The sequence below is a fragment of the Ochotona princeps genome, chromosome 12 (genome assembly GCF_030435755.1).
Source record: "Ochotona princeps isolate mOchPri1 chromosome 12, mOchPri1.hap1, whole genome shotgun sequence".
Taxonomy (NCBI): domain Eukaryota; kingdom Metazoa; phylum Chordata; class Mammalia; order Lagomorpha; family Ochotonidae; genus Ochotona; species Ochotona princeps.
In genome coordinates this window covers 42,069,020-42,089,030 of record NC_080843.1, presented here as the reverse complement: position 1 = coordinate 42,089,030, position 20,011 = coordinate 42,069,020, and the positions used below count along the sequence as shown (strand labels likewise).

Below are 20,011 nucleotides of genomic sequence, written 5' to 3'. Positions count from 1 at the left end.
TGTTTTTAACTTTGGCAAGGTTGTCATACTTGCAGAATTCAGCTTGTTTTTCTGTAAAATGAAGTTTTTACTTTTAAACATCTTAATTGTTTCAGTCTTTTGAAAAGTTCCAGAGAATATGCTAACTTTAAATGTTTTTGGTTAATATTTACAATTATTGGCTGTTTCTTTAAAACCGTGAAACAAAGGTTGGCGGTGCCAGAATTGTACGTCGTTTCAGCCCACAGCATGTGACTCTGAGGAAGTTACTTATTTAGCTTTTTTAGATCTACGTTTGCTGTCCTATAGATTGAAGTGGTTGAACTAAACGATTTCCAATTTGGGTTTTCTAATTTAAATCCAAACTGACTTGATAAAAGTGTGCATTTTTTTTTCCTATTTTCCATCTATAACTATGCTGTAAAGTGATATTGGATTAACTCTAGTGTCCCTTGCCAGAAGAATGCTAGCAGAAGCTACAGTTGTTTTTTGTTGTTGTTGTTGTTGGGGGGGTGGTTGTATAGTTTGCTTCATTCCAAACAAGTCATGTAAGGAATGGAGGACAGTAAGAGGAATAATATGTTGGAGATACATATTATTCCTAAAAGAAGACAAATATTTTGAGAACCGGTAGATTTAAAATATGGCTCATAAAGTTGATTTTATATTAAAATAAGCTTAATTTTAAATAGCTAATTTTCACATGTCACTTATGTATGACACTTTTATTTCAGAAACAGAGTAACTACAGATGATAAAACAGATTGTTTTGACAGGGTGTTATAATTTCTTAGTAGTTGTTGTCTGTTAAAGTGAAGAATAAAACTGTATATAAGCCTGTGTAGTTGAAAATTTGGATTATGTTGCCCTAAAATCAGAGTAAACTTGATTAGGGGGAAAAGTTTGAGGGAGAGGATTGCTTGATTCCTTTTAAAAATATAATGATATGGCTTTAATTGAGAGACAATAGGAAAGATATTTTAGGAGGAGAAAGTGTTTTGATTTTGTTAGAATACAGGATGTTTGTGTATATACTAAGGTTTGAAGAGTATATTCACTATACAGCTAGATGAAAAGTACCTAATACAGAAGGCAGGCTTGAAGTGGTGAAGTTTGATCTCAGGATGTGGCAGCAGACGATAGAGCTTTAAGCCGCTTGTTTGTACGCTCTGTTGCAGTGGCTGTGACACACTTGTGACCATGAGAAATGTAATGTACATTATGGTACCATGTTCTTACATGTGTCTACAGAACCTTCAAAAATTCTGTGAAACAATGCTCGGGCACAGTGTAGGATGCGATTATTTTACTTTGGAAAGGTTATTCATTTCTTTACAAAGGGAAATTATGTTGTTAGCTTCACATATGTCTATTTTCTCAATTTTTAAATTTTTCTGTGTAAAGCAAATCTAGTTTTACAGAGCAGTTTTTTTTTTTTTAAAGATTTACTTAATTATTTTGATTTGTAAGGCGGAATTACAGAGAACGAGGCAGAGAGAGAGAAACCTTGCATTTACTGGTTTGCTCCCCACATGACCTCCACAGCCAGGGCTGGGGCAGACTGACGCCAGGAGCCTCCTCCAGGTCTCCCACGTGGCTGCAGGGGCACAAACACTTGGACCATCCTTTGCTGCTTTCCCAGGCACATTGGTATGGAACTGGATCAGAAGTGGAACAGCCAGGGCTCGAACTGGCACCCATATGGGATGCTGATGCTGCAGGTGTGGAAACTTAGCTTACTATGCCATGGAGTTAGCTGCTTGTACATCTATTATTACAAGTAATTTATAAATACTAGCCAAAGGAGGTAAATCCTAATACCCGTTTTGCAGTGAGAATATTGAGGCTAAGAGATTAGATAACTTGGTGAAATCATACAACTTCTAAATAGTGGAATTACAGTTTGAACATAAGGAGATTGAGTCTCATTAATGATGCTCAATATATTTGTAATGGTGTGTGACAATCTTAGGGATTGTAATCAGTGTGAAAAAAAGCTGTTGACCAAGTTGAGAGTTCTTTAGTCTATTGATGTGATGATAGTAAACTTAACTGTTTCATATAGAAGTATATTTTGTGGTAGCAGTTTTATTTGCAGTTTATCAAACCCATAGCTCTACCTCCATAGTTGCTTTAATTTGCTTGTAATATAAATGAAAAGTAGTAACTTACTATTTGTAGATTATATCACCTAATAAAAAAACAGATATGAAAATTTCTCTTTACCCTTACTCCTTTGTCCTACTGTCCTCTTTTAAAATTTTTTTAAATTTTATTTTTTATAATGATTACATGGTGGATCAGGTGGAAAAGATCAAAGTTGAGGGAAAATTGAGTGAACTCCTTGCTTCCAAATTTGCTATTTCTTGTTGTTTCTGGGGGAAGAGGAGATACAGAGGGGGAAACCACTCATGACTTTTCACACATCCCAGTACCTAGGGATGAGGAACTGCTACCTCATATCAACCCAAAGTCTCAGTGTGTACACATTCCTAGGGTTCTGTGCAAGAGGTTTGAAATGATGTTGATTTTACCTACCCAGTGTCCATTGGCGTCGTTCACTGAGGTTTTTTGCTGTCATCCTGTGTTTGGGGTAGTTGTCCAGTTAGTTCTGTTGTTCTGCTACAGCACCAAATGAGCTGCCATATTTTCCTTTTACAGCGGGGCCTGTGTCCACTGCCTCTGCCTTTCTCATTAAGTAGGACATATTCTTGCAGATGAGCCCAAGGACCCACGCCAGGCATCCCAAGCCCCGCTGGATCCCGCATCCCTGGGGCTCATGAACCCAGCACCTACCTAATAGGTGGGCCCTGGGACCCAGACCACTATTGTCTTCTTAAAAAGAACTAATAGTATTTGATGTGTAAATTTTTAGAGGTATAAAGAAATAGATAAATGAGTTGTTTTGGGATATAAAAATTATGCCAAACTAATTTGGCGATTTTGTTTTCATTTGCAAACATTTGTGTATGTATATTGGCTCTTTATCATTCGTTTTTCCTACACAATGAATAGGCAGTTATTATTTTAGCAGTCTATGATTAGGTCTATTACCAGTATTTGAGGATTTCATACACGAGCAGTAATCATCATTTGGGAGTGGGGACAGAGGCAGTGGGCTTACATAGTGGCAGTAGTGGCACAAGAGTCAGGGTTGAATCGTAAGTCTGCTGCTTACAATCATCTCGGAAAGGTCACTTAAACTTTTGCACCCTTTTATGACTTTTGCTTGTACCAGTGTGTTCTGTAGACTGGCCCACCTGGCTCACCCACAAACCCAGACCACATGTATGCTGATGGGTGCTGCTGTCCATCTTAACCTGGCCTGCCCCCAGCACCAGCTCTCATACTCACCAGCAGGTGCTGTGGCCTAGCAGCGGAGTTCCCCAAGTTTCTGTTACGATGCCCACTCCCAACCCTAGGTCTTGCGAGTGCTGGCAAATGCTGGCCCCCCAGTCCTGTCTCTCACTGGCTGGTACTACGGCCTAGCCCACCTGGCCCACACCCATTCCATATTACACCAGGGGGTGATTCAGCCTGGTCTACCCCCAGACCTGACTCTCATCTTACCCAGCAGGTACTGCAGCCTAGCCCAGCCTATCCCACATCCAGTTTAGCCCACCCCCAAACTCAGCCCACACATATATCACCAAGTACTTCAGCCTTTCACAGCCTGGTGTGTCCACAACCTTGGCTACTGCACATATCAGTGCTAGCTGCAGCCTAACAGGGGAGTCCCAAAAGTTCATCAGTCCAACTTCCAGCCCTGGATCTTGTGCTTGCTGACTGCTTCAACCCAGCCTGGCATAGTCTGCCTGCAGTCTCAGGTCTTGTTAGTGGGTGTTACAGCCCAGCCCAGCCCAGCCCAGCCCAGCCCAGCTAGGCACGACCCACATCCTTTTCTGGCTCTCCTGCATGTCAGCAGGTGCTATGGCCTGGTCCAGCCTGGCCTGTCCTCAGACCTGGCTCATATAAATTCTGAGCAGTGCTGCAACCTTGCCTGGCCAGTTCTGCCCCCAGCTCCAGTTCTTGTGCTCCCCAATGGGAGCTGTGGCATAATAAGGGAGTTCCCAAGTTCTCTTATGATCTGCTTCTAGGCCCAGATCTCACATGTGCTAGCTGGTGCTATGGCCGTGCTTGGAATGGTCTGCCTTCAGTCCCAGCCTTTGCATGTGCTGCAGCCTGGCCTATCCCGGCCTCCTCCCAGTCCTAGCTTCTATAAGTATAGGTGGGTTCTGACTCAGCTTGTTACCACCCCAGATCTTGAACAAAACAGTGGGTGCTGCAGTCCCATGGAGGTGAGCCCATAAGTCCCCTACAGAATGTTCTCCCAGATCCAATTCTCTCTTTTTCTGATTGATGCTTCAGCCCAGCCTGCCATGGCCCACCCCGTGCACCAACACTCACAGGCAAGTACTGTGGCCTAGCACAGTCAGGTATGTCCCCCTTTCCCAGCTTTTGTGTGGGACAACAGTTGGTGAATGATGCTGCTTAGCCCAGGCCAGTCTCCCACATGGACGAGTGCTTTGGTCTGACTCAGGCATGTCTTCCAGTTTCCCTTCTCTAAACACTCCATCTCCACTCCCTTGCCTACTTGAGAGTACAGTGGCCTGGTCTATGGAAGATACTAGAAGTCATGTCTTCCCTGTCAAACATACCCAAACCTACTGCCACTCCAACACATCATGTCCCTAGACACCCCTCCTGAGCCATTTGTAGTCCCCCTACTTGGGGGCTAGGGTGACATGTCCCGGCCTGGTGTTTCCTGTCGTCTCCACATATCTTAAAAAAAAAAAAAAAATAGAATGGCAACTATGCTGCTTAGCACAAATTTGGCATTAAGCAGGCCAAGAGAGAGCAAGAGCTCTTCTATCTGTTGATTCACTCCCCACGTGCCCACAATGGCTAGGGCTGCGCCATACTTAAACCATGAGCCATGCACTTCATGTGGGTCTCCTGTGTGCCTGGCAGGAACCCAAACATGGTCCATATTCTGCTGCTTTCCCAGACTCGTCAGCAGGGAGCCAGATTGGAAGTAGAGCATTCAAGACTGGAACTGCAGCTCATAGGGGATGCCAGTGTTGCAGGCAACAGCTTAACGCACTGTGCCACAGTGCTGAACCAATATCTGCCATATTTCATTTGAAATAGTAAGATTCTGTTAGGTCAGAGTAAGTGTACTTCATGAAATAGGGCATAAAGAATGGATTGATAGCATTCTTCTGCCACTTGTGATGTGGAAGACAGGAAGCTGAAGTGATGTAACATAGTGAATCACCCTTTTTTTTTCATAAAAGTACAGATTCTGTTTGCTTTGGTTGCTTTCTTTAAAAAATCTTGGCAGATCAGACTTACCAAATCCATAAAATGCTTAGGAATCCACATTTGGCCTAGTGGTTAGGATTCCAGCTTCCTGCTAATGCACGCCTTGGCAGATAGCAGATGCTGGATGGCTCAAGAGGTTGGGTTCCCACTTCCCATGCCTAGCTTGAGCTTCCAGTTTCAGCTTAGCCCACACTGGTCATTGAGGCATTTGAAGACTCAAATAGCCAACAGATTTTTCTCTGCCTTTTACCATTTCTCTCTGCTTCTCAAATGAAAATAAATGAATAAATAAATTTCAAACCCTGGCCATTTACAAAAGTAATATACAGTGGTTATTTGTTTCTTTTCTGTATATTTGGGGAAGTCTCTACTGAAGGAGTCTTCCAATTATAAGCCAGATTGCCTTCCAGAGGAGTGTGATATCGCATAAGCCATGGGACTTTCTGCAAATCCAGTGATGGGATAACTGTCTGGTCTAGCATTTAGTTTGGCTTGCTTCCCTGATAACTTTTGGCATCTAGGAAGCTGATAGTTATAATTCTTTATAGGAGGAGGAGCTGACTTGTTTTTTTAACAAAAATTTTAGCTGCTTTCCAGCCATCACATCACAAAGATTGCTGGAAAAACAGTAAAAAGACCCTAATACTGAAAATATAGTCAGATCCAGGGTTATTCAGCGATGAATTTTTAGATTATTTTCACTGAGAATTTGGCCTGTATACTGTGATATGTGCTTTACAAAGGTGATTGTGTTTAATTCTTACAACAGTCTTAGGAAGTAGGTAATCTGATCTTCACTTTGTAGAAGAGTAATATGAAGCTCAGAGAAAGAAAACAGCTTGCCTAAAATTCCATAGCTAATTGATGAAGCTAGTAGTTGTGTGCTGTGATCTCTGCCTTCAACTCTGCATCATGTTAGCCACATGGAATAGCTATATGTAAATGGTGAAGAGAGTTTTATTTATTCATTTTAAAAATTTATTTTTATTGGAAAGTTGGATGTACAGAGACAAGGAGAGGAAGAGAGGAAGATTTTCCATCCGATGACTCATTCCCCAAGCGGTTGTAACGGCTGGAGCTGAGCCAATCCGAAGCCAGGAGCCTGGAGCCTCTGCCGGGTCTCCCACAAAGGTGCAGGGTCCCAAAGCTTTGGGCTGTCCTCGACTACTTTCCAGGCCACAAGCTGGGAGCTGGATGGGAAGTGGAGCTGCCGGGATTAGAACCAGCTTTCATATGGGATCCCGGGGCGTTCAAGGCGAGGACTTTAACCACTATGCTATTGCGCCGGGCCCTGAAGAGAATTTTAAATGTGAAAGAATTAACTGCATTTTGCACTTATGATTTCAACAAAGCAGTGCTCTTTGTTGTAGTTTGTTAGTGTAGTTTTAGGTAGAGTGTTCTTACTACTGTGTATACATTTCTTTAAAAACTGACAGCTTTATTGTGACATGATTCACGTACTTATTTTTTTTTAAAGATTTTATTTTTTATTGTGAAGTCAGATATATACAGAGAGGAGGAGAAAGAGAAATATCTCCCATCCGATGATTCACTCCACAAGTGACTGCAATGGTAGTTGCTGATCTGATCCGAACCAAGGAGTCCAGATCCTCTTCCTGGTCTCCCATGCAGGCGCAGGGTCCCAAGGCTTTGGGCCAGCCTCAGCTGCTTTCCCAGGCCACAAGCAGGGAGCTGAATAGGAAGCGGGACTGCTGGTATTAGAACTAGCGCCCATATGGGATCCCGGTGCATTCAAGGCGAGGACTTTAGCTGCTAGGCAATGGCACCATGCCCGATTCACGTACTTATAACTTACCTACTTAAAATGTGTGGCTCAGTGTTTCTAACTCTGTACCCAAAAAATTGTGTGTATTACCATAATCTGCCTATTTGGGGATGCTTTGCTTCTTTCTATTCTGTGTAATATACATGTAACTTATGATTCGTATTGAAGTCCTTCATTGAGAAGCAGAAATTGCTGTCTGATTTATGTAAATAAATGAAGCATTTAAGCCTGTTAAGATTTATATAACACTTGGTTTCTTGACATCTTAATTGATTCTTAACAAATAGCCACTCACACATGAACATACCTGTAAGAAAACTAGGAGTATTTTCAAATTGTGATTTATAACGGCTAAAAAAGAAAAATCAGGGCAGTCTGAAGACAGTTGTTGTGAAAGAACGATACTGGGATTAGACTTTGTTTAAACAGCCCCATGGGGATTTGCAGTGGAATGTCAAACGTTATCTTGGGGAAGTCTGCGAAAAAGACCATTTCTCTTTAGTTTTTGTGTTTTGGTGATGCTGATTAAGGGGGATGCCAGCCTTCTTCGAAATAGTTAAGTCTGCTGAGACCAATAGAAGTAGAACAAATTTGTCTCTGTATCATTTCTTTAAGCCAAGCTTTGATACGAAAATGTAGTGTGACTACAGTTTACTTGTAGAATCCTGAATTTGCAGTCTGTGGTAATGGTTGAGCTTGTGGACTCTGGAATCACATTGCTTGGATTCAGATTTCAATTCTGCCTCTCCCTGACAGATTGACTGGAAGTGTCAACAAAATAACATAGTGTTGTTGAGGTGAGTGGCTTAAGCCATGTGAAGTTCTTAATACAAGTGGTGACTTTAGCTATCATCATTCATTACCCTACCATTTTATTTTATGGTTTATTACGTTGAAAAACTCTCAGAGATGAACTAAAGAACACTTTTTTAAAAAGGATTTATTTATTTTTATTGGAAAGACATAGATACAGAGAAGAGGAGAGACAGAGAGGAAGATCTTCTGTCCGATGATAAACTTCCCAAGTGACCACAATGACAGGAGCTGTGTCAATCGGAGCCAGGAGCCAGGAGCCTTTTCCAGGCTCCCACACGGGTGCAGGGTCCCAAGGCTTTGGGTTGTCCTTGACTGCTTTCCCAGGCCACAAGCAGGGAGCTGGATGGGAAGTGGAGCAGCTGGGATTAGAACCAGTGCCCGTATGGGATCCCGGGGCGTTCAAGGCGAGCACTTTAGCTGCTAGGCCATGCCGCCGGGCCCAGGATGCCAGTTCTAATCCCAGTAGTCCCGCTTCCCGTCCAACTCCCTGCTTGTGGCCTGGGAAAGCAGTCAAAACCTTGGGACCCAGCACTGGTGTGGGAGACCCAGAAGAAGCTCCAAGCTCCTGGCTTCAGATTGGCTCAGCCCCAGCCATTGTGGCCACTTGGGGAGTGAATCAGAGGATGGAAGGTATTCCTCTCTGTCTTTCCTCCTCTCTGTGTATTTCTGACTTTGCAATAAGAATAAATAAATGTTTAGCAAATAATATCTTAAAAATGGCTACATTATGTTTTGATAGTGTGTGTATGGTGTATTACCTGCATGATCCAATATTAGATGTTTTCACGACCGAGTGAAGTCCTAGGTTTTCAGTTTTGTATTTCTGTTTTTTTTTTTTTTTTTTTAACCAAAGATGAAGGAAATAATTTCAGGAATCTTAAGTCCTCAAGGCAGTTTCTTGATAGAATGAGGCTTTGGGCTGCATTCTGATTCCAAGGCAGTGCAAAATACTTGCTGTGAGGGGAGCTGCTGCAGGGGCAGGGCGGAGGGGAGGGGAGGAAGATAAAGGCACAGAACTCTGTCAGGATGGCCTTATCTTGGCCCAAGGATGTGAAATGAACTATACTCAGAAGAGAGTTTATTTTACACCTGTCCTGAAAAAGGACAGTTGCAATGATATTTTAAAAAATATGTCTTTGAACGTACTTTATTTAAAATGAAATAAACTGTTTCAAAAAATAACTTGGCAGGATGTTTCACAACCATCAATTAACAGATGGAGTTCTGCTGATAGCCACAAGAAGCATCGTGAACAAATTAAGTGAAAACTATTTTGCTTTCTTATATTCAGAACCCCGTTGTCTAAACTTACTTGTTAAATTTGGAGTAATGATTAGTGCCTTAAATATCCACCTAGAACTTTGGATTTGTGGTATATTAAGGGGTCAGCATTTTCCTTCTCTTTGTCTTGATGGTATTGCCACATATGTGTTCAGCTACAAAAACTGGAGACTGTGGCCAGCAATGTTGCAATGTGGACAACTGTTACCCCCTCCAAAACTTAGTTTGATTTTTACTATTGCTGTAACAAAGTTTCTTTGCATTCTTGTCCTAAATTTTGCAAGAGAAGACAAATTGCTATATGCATTGTTTCTCTCTGGAGCTGTTAAGAACTTTGATAAAGTTACAAAACAGATGAAAGCTAGCTTATCATGACTTGTTTAATTTATTGCTGGAAATTTAGATTTTGAAAAGTGATCTTTGACATTTTAATAGCAAAGTGACTTTGGTGACTTGTGATTTATTTTCCTAGAGAAAAGGGAAAAGAATCTGTGAGTGCTGAACAACAAAGTTCTCAACTGTTTAAATTACCAATATCACAGATAGTGGCATGAGTGAATGAAGCTGAATCAACTTGGAGAATATGGTTTTTGATTGCTGTATTTTTTCTTTCCTTTTTTTTTTCTTTTGAGCAGTGATTCTTGGATATAAACTGAACTCTCCTGGGAGGGGTTTTTTTATTTATTTATTTGCTTTTTATTAAAAAGTCACATATACAGAGAGCAAGATCTTCCATCTGATGATTCATTCCACAAGTGATCTCAATAGCTGGTGCAATGCCAATCCGAAGCTGGGAGCCAGGAGCTTCCTTTGTGTCTCCCATGTGGGTGCAGGGTCCCAAGGCTGTGGCCCATCCTCAGCTGCTTTCCCAGGCCACAAGCAGGGAGCTGAATGGGAAGCAGGGCCCGCCAAGATTAGAACCACTGCCCATATGGGATCTTGGCATGTGCAACGTGAGTACTTTAACCACTAGGCTACTGTGCTAGGCCCACACCTGGGGAGTTTTAATAGGAAGATCTTGTCAGACCCCCAGATATTCTGAAGTATTTAATTTCATGAGATATCATAATAGCACAGCCAAGATTGACAAGCCATTGGTAGACTTTATTGAGGGTACCTTGATCAAAATATGAGAAAGTTGTTGATACAGATATTTAAAGGAAGAGAACTTTAGAGGTGTTTACAGTTTTTTTAGGTAGTGGCCAATCAAGTGAGATATTTTTGTTCCATCATCAAGAAAGTTCATGATTAAATTTTCCCTCGTTACACCCACATTTCTGATCCAGTTCCCTGAAGCAGTAGATGATGACTCAGATACTGAATTGTTGCCACATACATGGGAGACCCAGATGGAAGTCCAGTTTTTGAAGTTTTAGCATGTGTATTTCTGAAGTTGTTAAGTTTCCAGTGACCTGTACGTGAGCAGTTGCTAGTCAAATTTACAAGGTAGCTTACTGTGAGCCAGATCAGCAGCTAGAGTTACTGGAGTGTGCAGTTTTCTTCCTTACCTAAGAGGTATTTCTTCTGGGGTTGTTATTTTTTTTCTGTGTACAGATTCAGGCTTGTTACCTAACTATTTATTTTTTCACAAAGATTCAGAGTTGCTCTGTTTTGCATGTATGGATTAATGGCACACTAGAGAAACTTGAAGTGAACAACTTTGAACACACATCTTCATTTCAGTTGGCTCGGGGAAATCAGACACAAAAAAACGTTGTGCTTTTCAGGAGAAAAGCATGGACACCTCAAAAGACTATCATACGTCCAAACTAGAAGTGATCTTGGGAAGCACTCTACAGCTCAGAGGAAGTGGTTGTGTACAGAAAAACTTGGCATGGAATCCTGGAAGAGATAATACTGAAAGTCAGGCCCCCACTTGCAAAACTCTTTGTGGCCACCAAAATTTTCAGTATTTATGTGGAATATATGCATATCTTTTCTATTTTATAGAATTTAGCATTCTTTTTTTAATTAAATTTATTCATTAATTACATTGTGTTGTAATTACATAGAATCTGGGATTCTCCCCCCACAATCCCCCCATGGTGGGTTCCTCCACCTTGTTGCATAACCATAGTTCAAGTTCAGTTGAAATTCCCTCTTTGCAAGTATAATATGCATATCTTTTCATCTATTTCTATTTACTATGTTTACTATGTTGTAAACAGTTGTTGTATTGTTAGGGGGGCAAAGATACAGAAAGAAAACTGTCTGTATTGTCTTCGATACAGACACAGTCTTTCTTTGAATATTGTAACTTGTAATTGAACTCTTGGAGGTGGAAGGTCTTTTATATTAGGATACTTTTCAAAAAGTCTATAGAGGGCCCAACGTGATAGCATATTGGGTAAAGTCCTCGCCTTGCACACACCAGATCCCACATGGGCCCCAGTTCTACTTCTTTTTTTCTTTTTCAAAGATTTATTTATTTTTATTGGAAAGTCAGATATAGATAGAAGGAGAGACAGAGAGAAAGATCTTCTGTCCGATGATTCACTCTCCAAGCCACTGCAATGGCCGGAGCTGAGCCAATCCAAAGCTAGGAGCCTGGAGCAGACAGGCCCAGTGCAGTGACCTAATGGCAGAAGTCCTCGCCTTGAATGCCCCAGAATCCCATATGGGCACCAGTTCTAATCCTTGCAGCTCCACTTCCAATCCAGTTTTCTGCTTGTGGCCTGGGAAAGCAGTTGAGGACGACCCAATGCATTGGGACACTGCACCCGCGTGGGAGACCCGGAAGAGGTTCCAGGTTCCCGGCTTCGGATCGGCGCGCACCGGCCCGTTGCTGCTCACTTGGGGAGTGAGTCATCGGATGGAAGATCTTCCTCTCTGTCTCTCCTCCTCTCTGTATATCTGGCTGTAATAAAAATGAATAAATCTTAAAAAAAAAAAAACGCAGTTGTTGTTGTTGTTGTTATTATTATTATTATTTTATGTTTACATAGTTGACCAGGTTGGGAAGGTTGAGGACTAGGGGAGTGTGGATGAGACTAATGTTTCCAATTCTTCTTCCTCTTCCTCCTGTATCTTGCATAAGAAGGGAACTATGGGAGAAGCTGCACCCAGCCTTGTCATGCCCCAGTACCCAGGGATGGGGGACAGTTTCAAATGCCATCCCAGGGTCCCCAATCTGGGGCCTGCTTCGAGGGTTTTGTTCAAGTGGTTTCAGTTGTTCAGAAATGCTGTCAATCTCACAAATCTAATGATGAGAAAATCCTTCCAAGGTCCATCTACTGACACAGTCCATCCCAGAGTTCCCATTCGCCAGATACTTGCTGTTAACACTTGGCAGTTGAGCACTTTCTTCTGCTCTCCTTCCTCTGCAGGCCGCAATGGACTGCCATGTCCTCCATGTGCATCTTGGCATACTGTGCACTGCTCTGAGCCACTGAGAAGGCCCAGATCTGACACATGTACTCCATGGTCAGACCTCAAATCCTGCGATTCTCCCCATAGTTGGAGTTTAAGTCTAGTAGTTCAATTGAGTGCATCTCTATGGAAACCTCAACTGCAGTGATTCTAGACCTGACTCTTGTGTGCTTGCCAGTATGCGGTCTAGTTCAATTCTTCAGCCATGTCATCTGCTCCACTTATGATCCAGCTTCCTGCCTTTGGCCTGAGAAATTAGCTAAAGATGACTTAATTCTTGGCTCCCTGCACCCATATGGAAGACCTGGAGCAAACTCCAGGTGCCTAGCTTCAGATCAGATCAGCTCTGGGCCCGTGCAGCTTTTTGGCAGTGAAACCAGTGGGTAGAAGATTCTCTCTCTTTCTCTCTCTCTCTCTCCTTTTCTTTCTGTAAATGTCTGTCTCAGATAGAACTAAGTAAATCTTTAAAAGAAATGCTTGGTATATAATTATGGTTGCTAATAACAACAGTGAAGACAACACCTACACGGCCACTGGTCATGCTGCTTCATCCTATTATTTAATGTATTAAATGTGTAATCTCTTGGTTATAATGTTGTAAACTCGGAAAATGTGAGAATTCAGGAATTTAAACGAAACTGGTTGTGCCCTAAGTATCAACCTGTGCTTTTTCCTGCTTATAAAGGTGAGGCAAAAAAAAAAAAAAAAAAAAAAGAAAGAAAGAAAGAAAAAAAGAAAAGGTGAGGGGATTAAGGTAATAGCATCAGGGTTAGAGAGATCAGGGTTAGGCCTGCTGGGTCACAGATCTCTCTCTCTCTTTTTTAAGATGTATTTATTTTTTTTGGAAAGTCAGATATATACAGAGAGAAGGAGAGACAGAGAGGAAGATCTTGCGTCCGATGATTCACTCCCCAAGTGACTGCAACAGCTGGTGCTGTGCTGATCTGAAGCCAGGAGCCAGGAACTTCCTCCAGGTCTCCCACGTGGGTACAGGGTCCCAAAGCTTTGGGCTGTCCTCGACTGCTTTCCCAGGCCACAAGCAGGGAGCTGGATGGGAAGTGGAGCTGCCGAGATTCGAACCAGTGCCCATATGGGATCCCGGGGCGTTCAAGATGAGGACTTTAGCCGCTAGGCCACCGGGCTGGGCCCAAAAAAGTCAAGCACATGTTTGTTAGGTTGCATTACTTGTGCACTAATCACTTTTCAGAGAGAAAGGAAGATCAAAAGGTTAAACTGTAATTTAAATGTGTTATATCCATCATCTCAGTTTCCTCTAGGTATGTTGAAGCAGGAGGATTGTGTGTTTATGTTTTATAATATAATTTCCTAGTTTTTGCTTTAAAACTTATTTTACGATTCAAAGATTATTCTGGGTAACTTCCTGTTTTCTGAAACAGGAAGAATCATTTTGAAATAAAACAATCCAAATGTGCTTTGGGCTTATTATCTGTAAATATCAGAGCATGACATATTTGTAGGAAAGGGTATTCCTGTTTAGCACCTATGATACATATTTAATTTAGGTCATCCTTATGGTGCAGGTAGCATCCATTACCTCAGTTTGCAGTTCTAAAACATTAAATTTTGACGATTGAGGCTGCTGAGTTATAATGAAACCATAAACAAGTTCAATATAGAAACTTGACCTATATAGGCAAGAAATTTTTTTCGAAACATTTACAAAAAGATAGTGCTTTGTTGGCTGAAACATTCAGGTAAAAACCCAAGGAGTTTATATAGTTTTAAGGCATCTTCCTACATTATAATGATTAATTACAAAGGGAAAAATTATAACTGTATGGTTGAGGACAGATAGATATCATCTTAACCAAGTGATCAAAAATACTTAAAAGCCCTGAAATAATGTATTTGTTTTTGCTTTATAAAAGTTTCCTGCCCAAAATGAAAACAACTGAATAAATGAGAAGGTACCATATAAACAAATCAAGTTGGGGAATAATTTCTTTTTCAAAAGATTCATTGGTCTGTTTATTTGAAAGACACAGCTGCAGAGAGAGATACATATTGCCTCTTGGTTTACTCCCCAAATGGCTAAAATGACTGGACCTGACCTGGGCAAAGCCAGGAGCCAGGAACAACTTCTGGGTCTCCCGCAAGGGTGCAGGGGCACAGGAAGCCGGACCTCTGCACTGCTTTCTCTGGCATGTTAGCAGGGAGCTAGATCAGATGGGGAGCAGCTGGCGCTGGAATTGGTGCCCATATGGGATACCCATGCTACAACATCACTGGCCCTTAATTTGGGGAACATTCTACAAAACAAATGACCTGTAGTCTTCAAGAGTGTCAATTTTGAAAGAGTAAAAAAACAAAACAAAACAAAACAAAAAAACCAAAAAACACAAACTGGAGAACTATTCCAGGTTAAAGGAGAAAATAATGTTTCAGGATAAAGGAGTTGTTAGTAAGAAATAAGTGGAATATTTTTTAAAAGATTTGTTTATTTTTATTGCAAAATAAGATATACAGAGAAGAGGAGAGACAGAGAGGAAGATGTTCCATCCTCTGATTCACTCCCCAAATGGTTTGACGGCTAGAGCTGTGCCAATCCAAAGCCAGGAGACAGGAACCTCCTCCAGGTCTCCCACTTGGGCACAGGATCCCATGACTTTGGGCTGTCCTTGACTGCTTTCCCAGGCCACAAACAGGGAGCTGGATGTGAATCAGGGCTGCTGGGATTAGAACAGGTGTCCATATGGGATCCTGGTGCGTGCAAGATGAGGACTTTACCACCAGGCTACCACACCAGGCCACAATATTTATTAATTGAAAACTGTGATCCTACATTGGTCTTGAACCAAAAAAAATTTCTTCATTTTTAAAATATATTAGTGAGAAATTGATTATAGTACTGTGCTTTGAGCAGTCTATGAGAAACTAGAATTAGATGGTAAGTTCATTTGTGCTTAAACATACAAATGAACAGTTTTCAAAAAATCTTTATAGCAAAATACATATTATTAAAGAAAATTTTTTTTTGCACCAGAATAAACTAGCCTTTTAATCTCTTTCAAAAACTTGTTTGAAGTACCCTCATATCTATGTTACTTCCTGGTTTTGAAAATTGTGCTATCTTGATGTAGGATATTCATATATAATCATTTAGGAAGTATATTTCTGGAATATTCATGGTAGCAAAATAATTATCACTTTTCAAACAAGTCAGAAAGTAATATAGGGATAGAATAATAAATATGAGGAGGGTACTTCATAAAGTCCATGGGAAAATGGAATTAGCAGATGTTTATTTTGTTACAAAATTCTTTGAAATCCCTGTATATGGTTTTATGATCTGCAGTTCTCATGAACTTTGGAGTGCTCTTGTAGACATGATTAAATGCTGAAACTGGAAAAATATAGAGTTGTATGGGAATTCTTTGTGCTGTGCTTACAACTTCTCTAACTCTGGAATTATTTCAAAATAGAAAGTTAAGGAGGTAAGAGCTTAATGGGATTTGTGCCTAATTAACTGATTTTTGAAGAGACTGCTGGAAATTCTAGGTCAATTCCTTATCTATAAAATAGGTGAATGTATTGCTGAGTTCTTTCATTCTAAAATTGTATGATTTTATAGGCAGATATTATTAGAAATAATGTGTACCCTTAAAATACCTATGTTTAAAGAGGACAGTAATAGAAAATTGAAGTTAATTTTCCTGTTTGATTCAAAAGCTGTTAAAAGTAACAAGGTGTCTGTGCCAGGTGCCAGTGTATTTATTAAGCTCACCAGTACTTCCTTTTGCCTGCCAGACTTTTGAGATTTTAGTCAATTGTACTTTACATTTACATGTGTGTGTCACTTCTTGTTTCATGCTTATGCTTTAATGATATCTTTCTGAACTTTTACATTTAATTCCGTTTAAAAATTGTAATTTATAAATTTCCTAATTAAGCTTGGTTGGTAATACCCAATATTAATGGATATTTATGTGATCTTAATGGATAGATACTTTTTGCATCCCCAAAAGATGTCCAAAATTTTATTCACAAAGTAAAAATTAAATTGATGTCCAGGATGTCACACTTTGGGAATGTTTTTGTGTCAAACCGAAGCTGTGAAGCATTTATTTTCTGTTACTTCTTTTCTCCACCCGTTCCAGCTTGGTGATCCAGCTATTTTTCCAGCCGTAATTGTGGAACATGTTCCTGGGGCTGACATACTCAATGGTTATGCTGGTCTGGCCTGTGTGGAAGAGCCCAATGACATGATTACTGAGAGCTCATTGGATGTTGCTGAAGAGGAAATCATAGATGAAGACGATGACGCTATCACCCTTACAGGTGTGGTCTTCCGCAGGACCTGACTGTAGCACAATTTGGGATAATACTTTAGTCCTGAGGTTTTGGAGCCATAACATGTCCTTAACTTGGTATTGAGAGGTTGCATTATCTATAGAAACCTGACTTTTTCTGAGAGGAGATAACATTTTCTGTGTCATCTGTTGTGTTGGAGTTGCCTGTTTTACTCCACCCCCCTTTGTTTTTTCTAAATGGAGGAGATATAGGAGAAGAATCAAAGCTACTCAGTTCATCAAATCTTCATTTATATACTTGGTTCCGTATTCCTGAGAACAAAATAAGAAATTATAAGGGAAGAGATGGGAATACTCTTTTCTGACTATTGCTGCAGCATCAGCACAGTTGGCCATGGCCCAATGCACAGTAGGGTACGAAGATTTATGGAAGACTTCTCTTGTGTTCACTCAGAGCGAGATATGTATTTTTTAAGATTTATTTACTTTTATTGGAAAGTTAGATATACAGAGAAGAGGAGAGACAGAGAGGAAGATCTTCCGACCGATGATTCACTCTCCAAGTGACCACAGCAGCCGGTGCTGTGCTGATCCGAAGCTAGGAGCCAGGAACTTCTCCGGGTCTCCCTCATGAGTACAGGATCCCAAGGTTTTGGCCCGTCTTTGACTGCTTTCCCAGGCCACAAGCAAGGAGCTGGATGGGAAGTGGAACTTCTAGGGTTAGAACCAGTGAGCATATGGGATCCGGGGGTGTTAAAGGCAAGGACTTTAACCACTAAGCTATCGCACTGGGCCCCAAGATATTTTAAATTTGAAGAATAGACTATTATAAATTTGAGGTAGAAGTACTAATATTTTCATTATTTTTAGAGATTAGTATATTGTATTTTTTGCCGGTGAGGGTGGGAAATTGAGAAAAATAGTTGAAAGTAAATACTTACATTTTTATTCTTGAAAGAGTTTACCAGAAATAGGCATAATGGGTGAATCTCTAGATTTTGTGGTAGCAAGTATTGTGGCTCATCTTGTCAGCATTACCTTAATGCTGATCACAATGTATGGTATATAAGATGCATTCAGTAAAAATTTCTTGTGAAAGTTTCCAAATACTAGAAGTTTTAATTTTGCAATAACTAGAACAGGTGATATTAGTGAAAGAGTGTCAGTTGGACTATTAGAATTGAATATTGGGCCCAGCGCCGTGGCCTACCGGCTAAAGTCCTCATCTTGAACGTGCCAGGATCCCATATGGGCGGTTCTAATCCCGGCAGCTCCACTACCCATCCAGCTTTCTGCTTGTGGCCTGGGAAAGCAGTTGAGGATGGCCCAAAGCCTTGGGACCCTGCACCCGTGTGGGAGACCCGCAAGAGCTCCTGGTTCCTGAGTTCAGATCACTTCAGTTCTGGTTCTAGCCATTGCGACCACTTATTAGTGAATAAGCAGATGGGAGATCTTTCTCCCTGCCTCTCCTCTTTGTACATCTGCCTTTCCAATAAAAAAAATAATAATTTTTTTTAACAAAGATATTAAGAAATCCTGTCTTCTGCAATAAAATGGATACAGCTGGAAACTGTTATACTTCATGAGATAAGCCAGACCCGAAAAGGCACATAATGTATATTTTCTCTGTAGCTTATAGAGTAGTCAAAACAACAACAAATATCAACCAAATAAACCTAAAACTGGATAAGAATGAAATTGACATCTTATGATTTTATTATCTCTATTAGTCCTTAGCTGTGGAACTGTGGTCTTCTTGCATTTGACTTGTTCAACACTATGTTTAGTGTAGTATTAAGCCTCTGAAGGTGAAGTGAATTGGAAGTATGATATCACATTTTTTAAAAAGGAAGGAAATTGAAAGGAAATATCCTTATGTTCTTAGAATTGTGTCTTTGAAATATGAAATCTGCTCTTTATGCTAAAAATTACGAAAATAAATTAATATAATATTTTAAATGAGAAGGGAAAGGAAGAATGAATTTTCGTTTTGTATGGGAGAAAAAGAAAGATTTGTATGCCTGAGTCATGCTTCAGAATAGCAAATTGTATCACAAATATATGAAAAATGTAACATGACAGATAAAACCATTAAAAAATTCTTCAGGAATGGGCATTTGGTCTTTTGGTTAAGATCCTTCTTGGGACACCTGTATTCCCTATTGGAGTGTTGGGTGCAAGTCTTGGCTTTGCTTCTTCTTTTTTTTTTTTTTAAGTTCATTTATTTTTATTAGAGTGTCAGATTTATAAAGTAGAGACAAATCTTCCACTCGTAGGTTCACTCCCCAGGTACTTGCAACAGCTGGAGTTGATCTGATCTGAATCCAGGAGCCAGGAGCCTCTTCCGGGTCTCCCGTGAGAGTGCAGGGTCACAAGTCCTTGGGCCCATCCTAGACTGTTTTCCCAGGCCAGAAGCAGTGAGCTAGATGGAAGCAGAGCAGCCTGGATATGAACCAGCGCCCATATAGGATCCTGGTGATTTAAGGCAAGGACCTTAACCACTAGGCTGCCGAATCAGGCCCCTGGCTTTGCTTCTAATCCAAGTTTCTTACTAATGAGTACCATGGGAGGTAGCAGGTGATAACTCATATTATTGAATTGCTGTTGCCATGTGGGTAACTTGGATTGAGTTCTTAGCTTGGCGTGGCTCAATCCTGCCTGTGGGAGGCATTTTGACAAGTGAGCTTAGCGGATAGAGTCAATGTCTGTCTCTCAGTCTTTGCCTCAAATCAAATAAAATATTTTAAAGTAACAAACACGGTTCCATGCATGGCATTGGTTTAAGTTGATGCCTAGGATACCAGCATCTCATTTGAGTTCTGGTTCAAGTCCCAGCTGCTTCACTGTAATTTAATGAAAACAACAGCAAAGCAAAGAGATGATCCACATGTGCAACCACAGCATAATGTCTTTCCGGCTTCCTGCCTTCCATATCTTTAGTGACACATAAAACACTATTACTTCATTCCTTCTGTTTGGTGAGGTATACTTCCTGTGATCTAATAGAATTTTACCGTTCTGGGCCTGGCGCAGTGGCCAAGTGACTGAAGTCCTTGCCTTGAACGCAGTGGAATCCCATATGGGCGCCGGTTCTAATCTCAGCAGCCCTGCTTCCCATCCAGCTCCTGTTTGAGGCCTGGGAAAGCAGTTGAGGACAGCCCTAAAACTTGAAATCCTGCACCCA

The 20,011-nt window shown here is 40.9% G+C and overlaps 1 protein-coding gene across 4 annotated transcripts in view; it reads left to right on the top strand.

The window, feature by feature from the left end:
- The window catches only part of ELF1 (E74 like ETS transcription factor 1), an 86,839-nt gene that overhangs the window by 43,869 nt on the left and 22,959 nt on the right, over positions 1–20,011 (top strand). For all 4 annotated transcript variants that reach the window (XM_058670676.1, XM_004577448.2, XM_058670678.1 and 1 more), the window contains exon 3: positions 16,675–16,855. In XM_058670676.1, the coding sequence (XP_058526659.1) occupies positions 16,675–16,855 (181 nt within the window). The remainder of the gene's footprint in view (positions 1–16,674; positions 16,856–20,011) is intronic.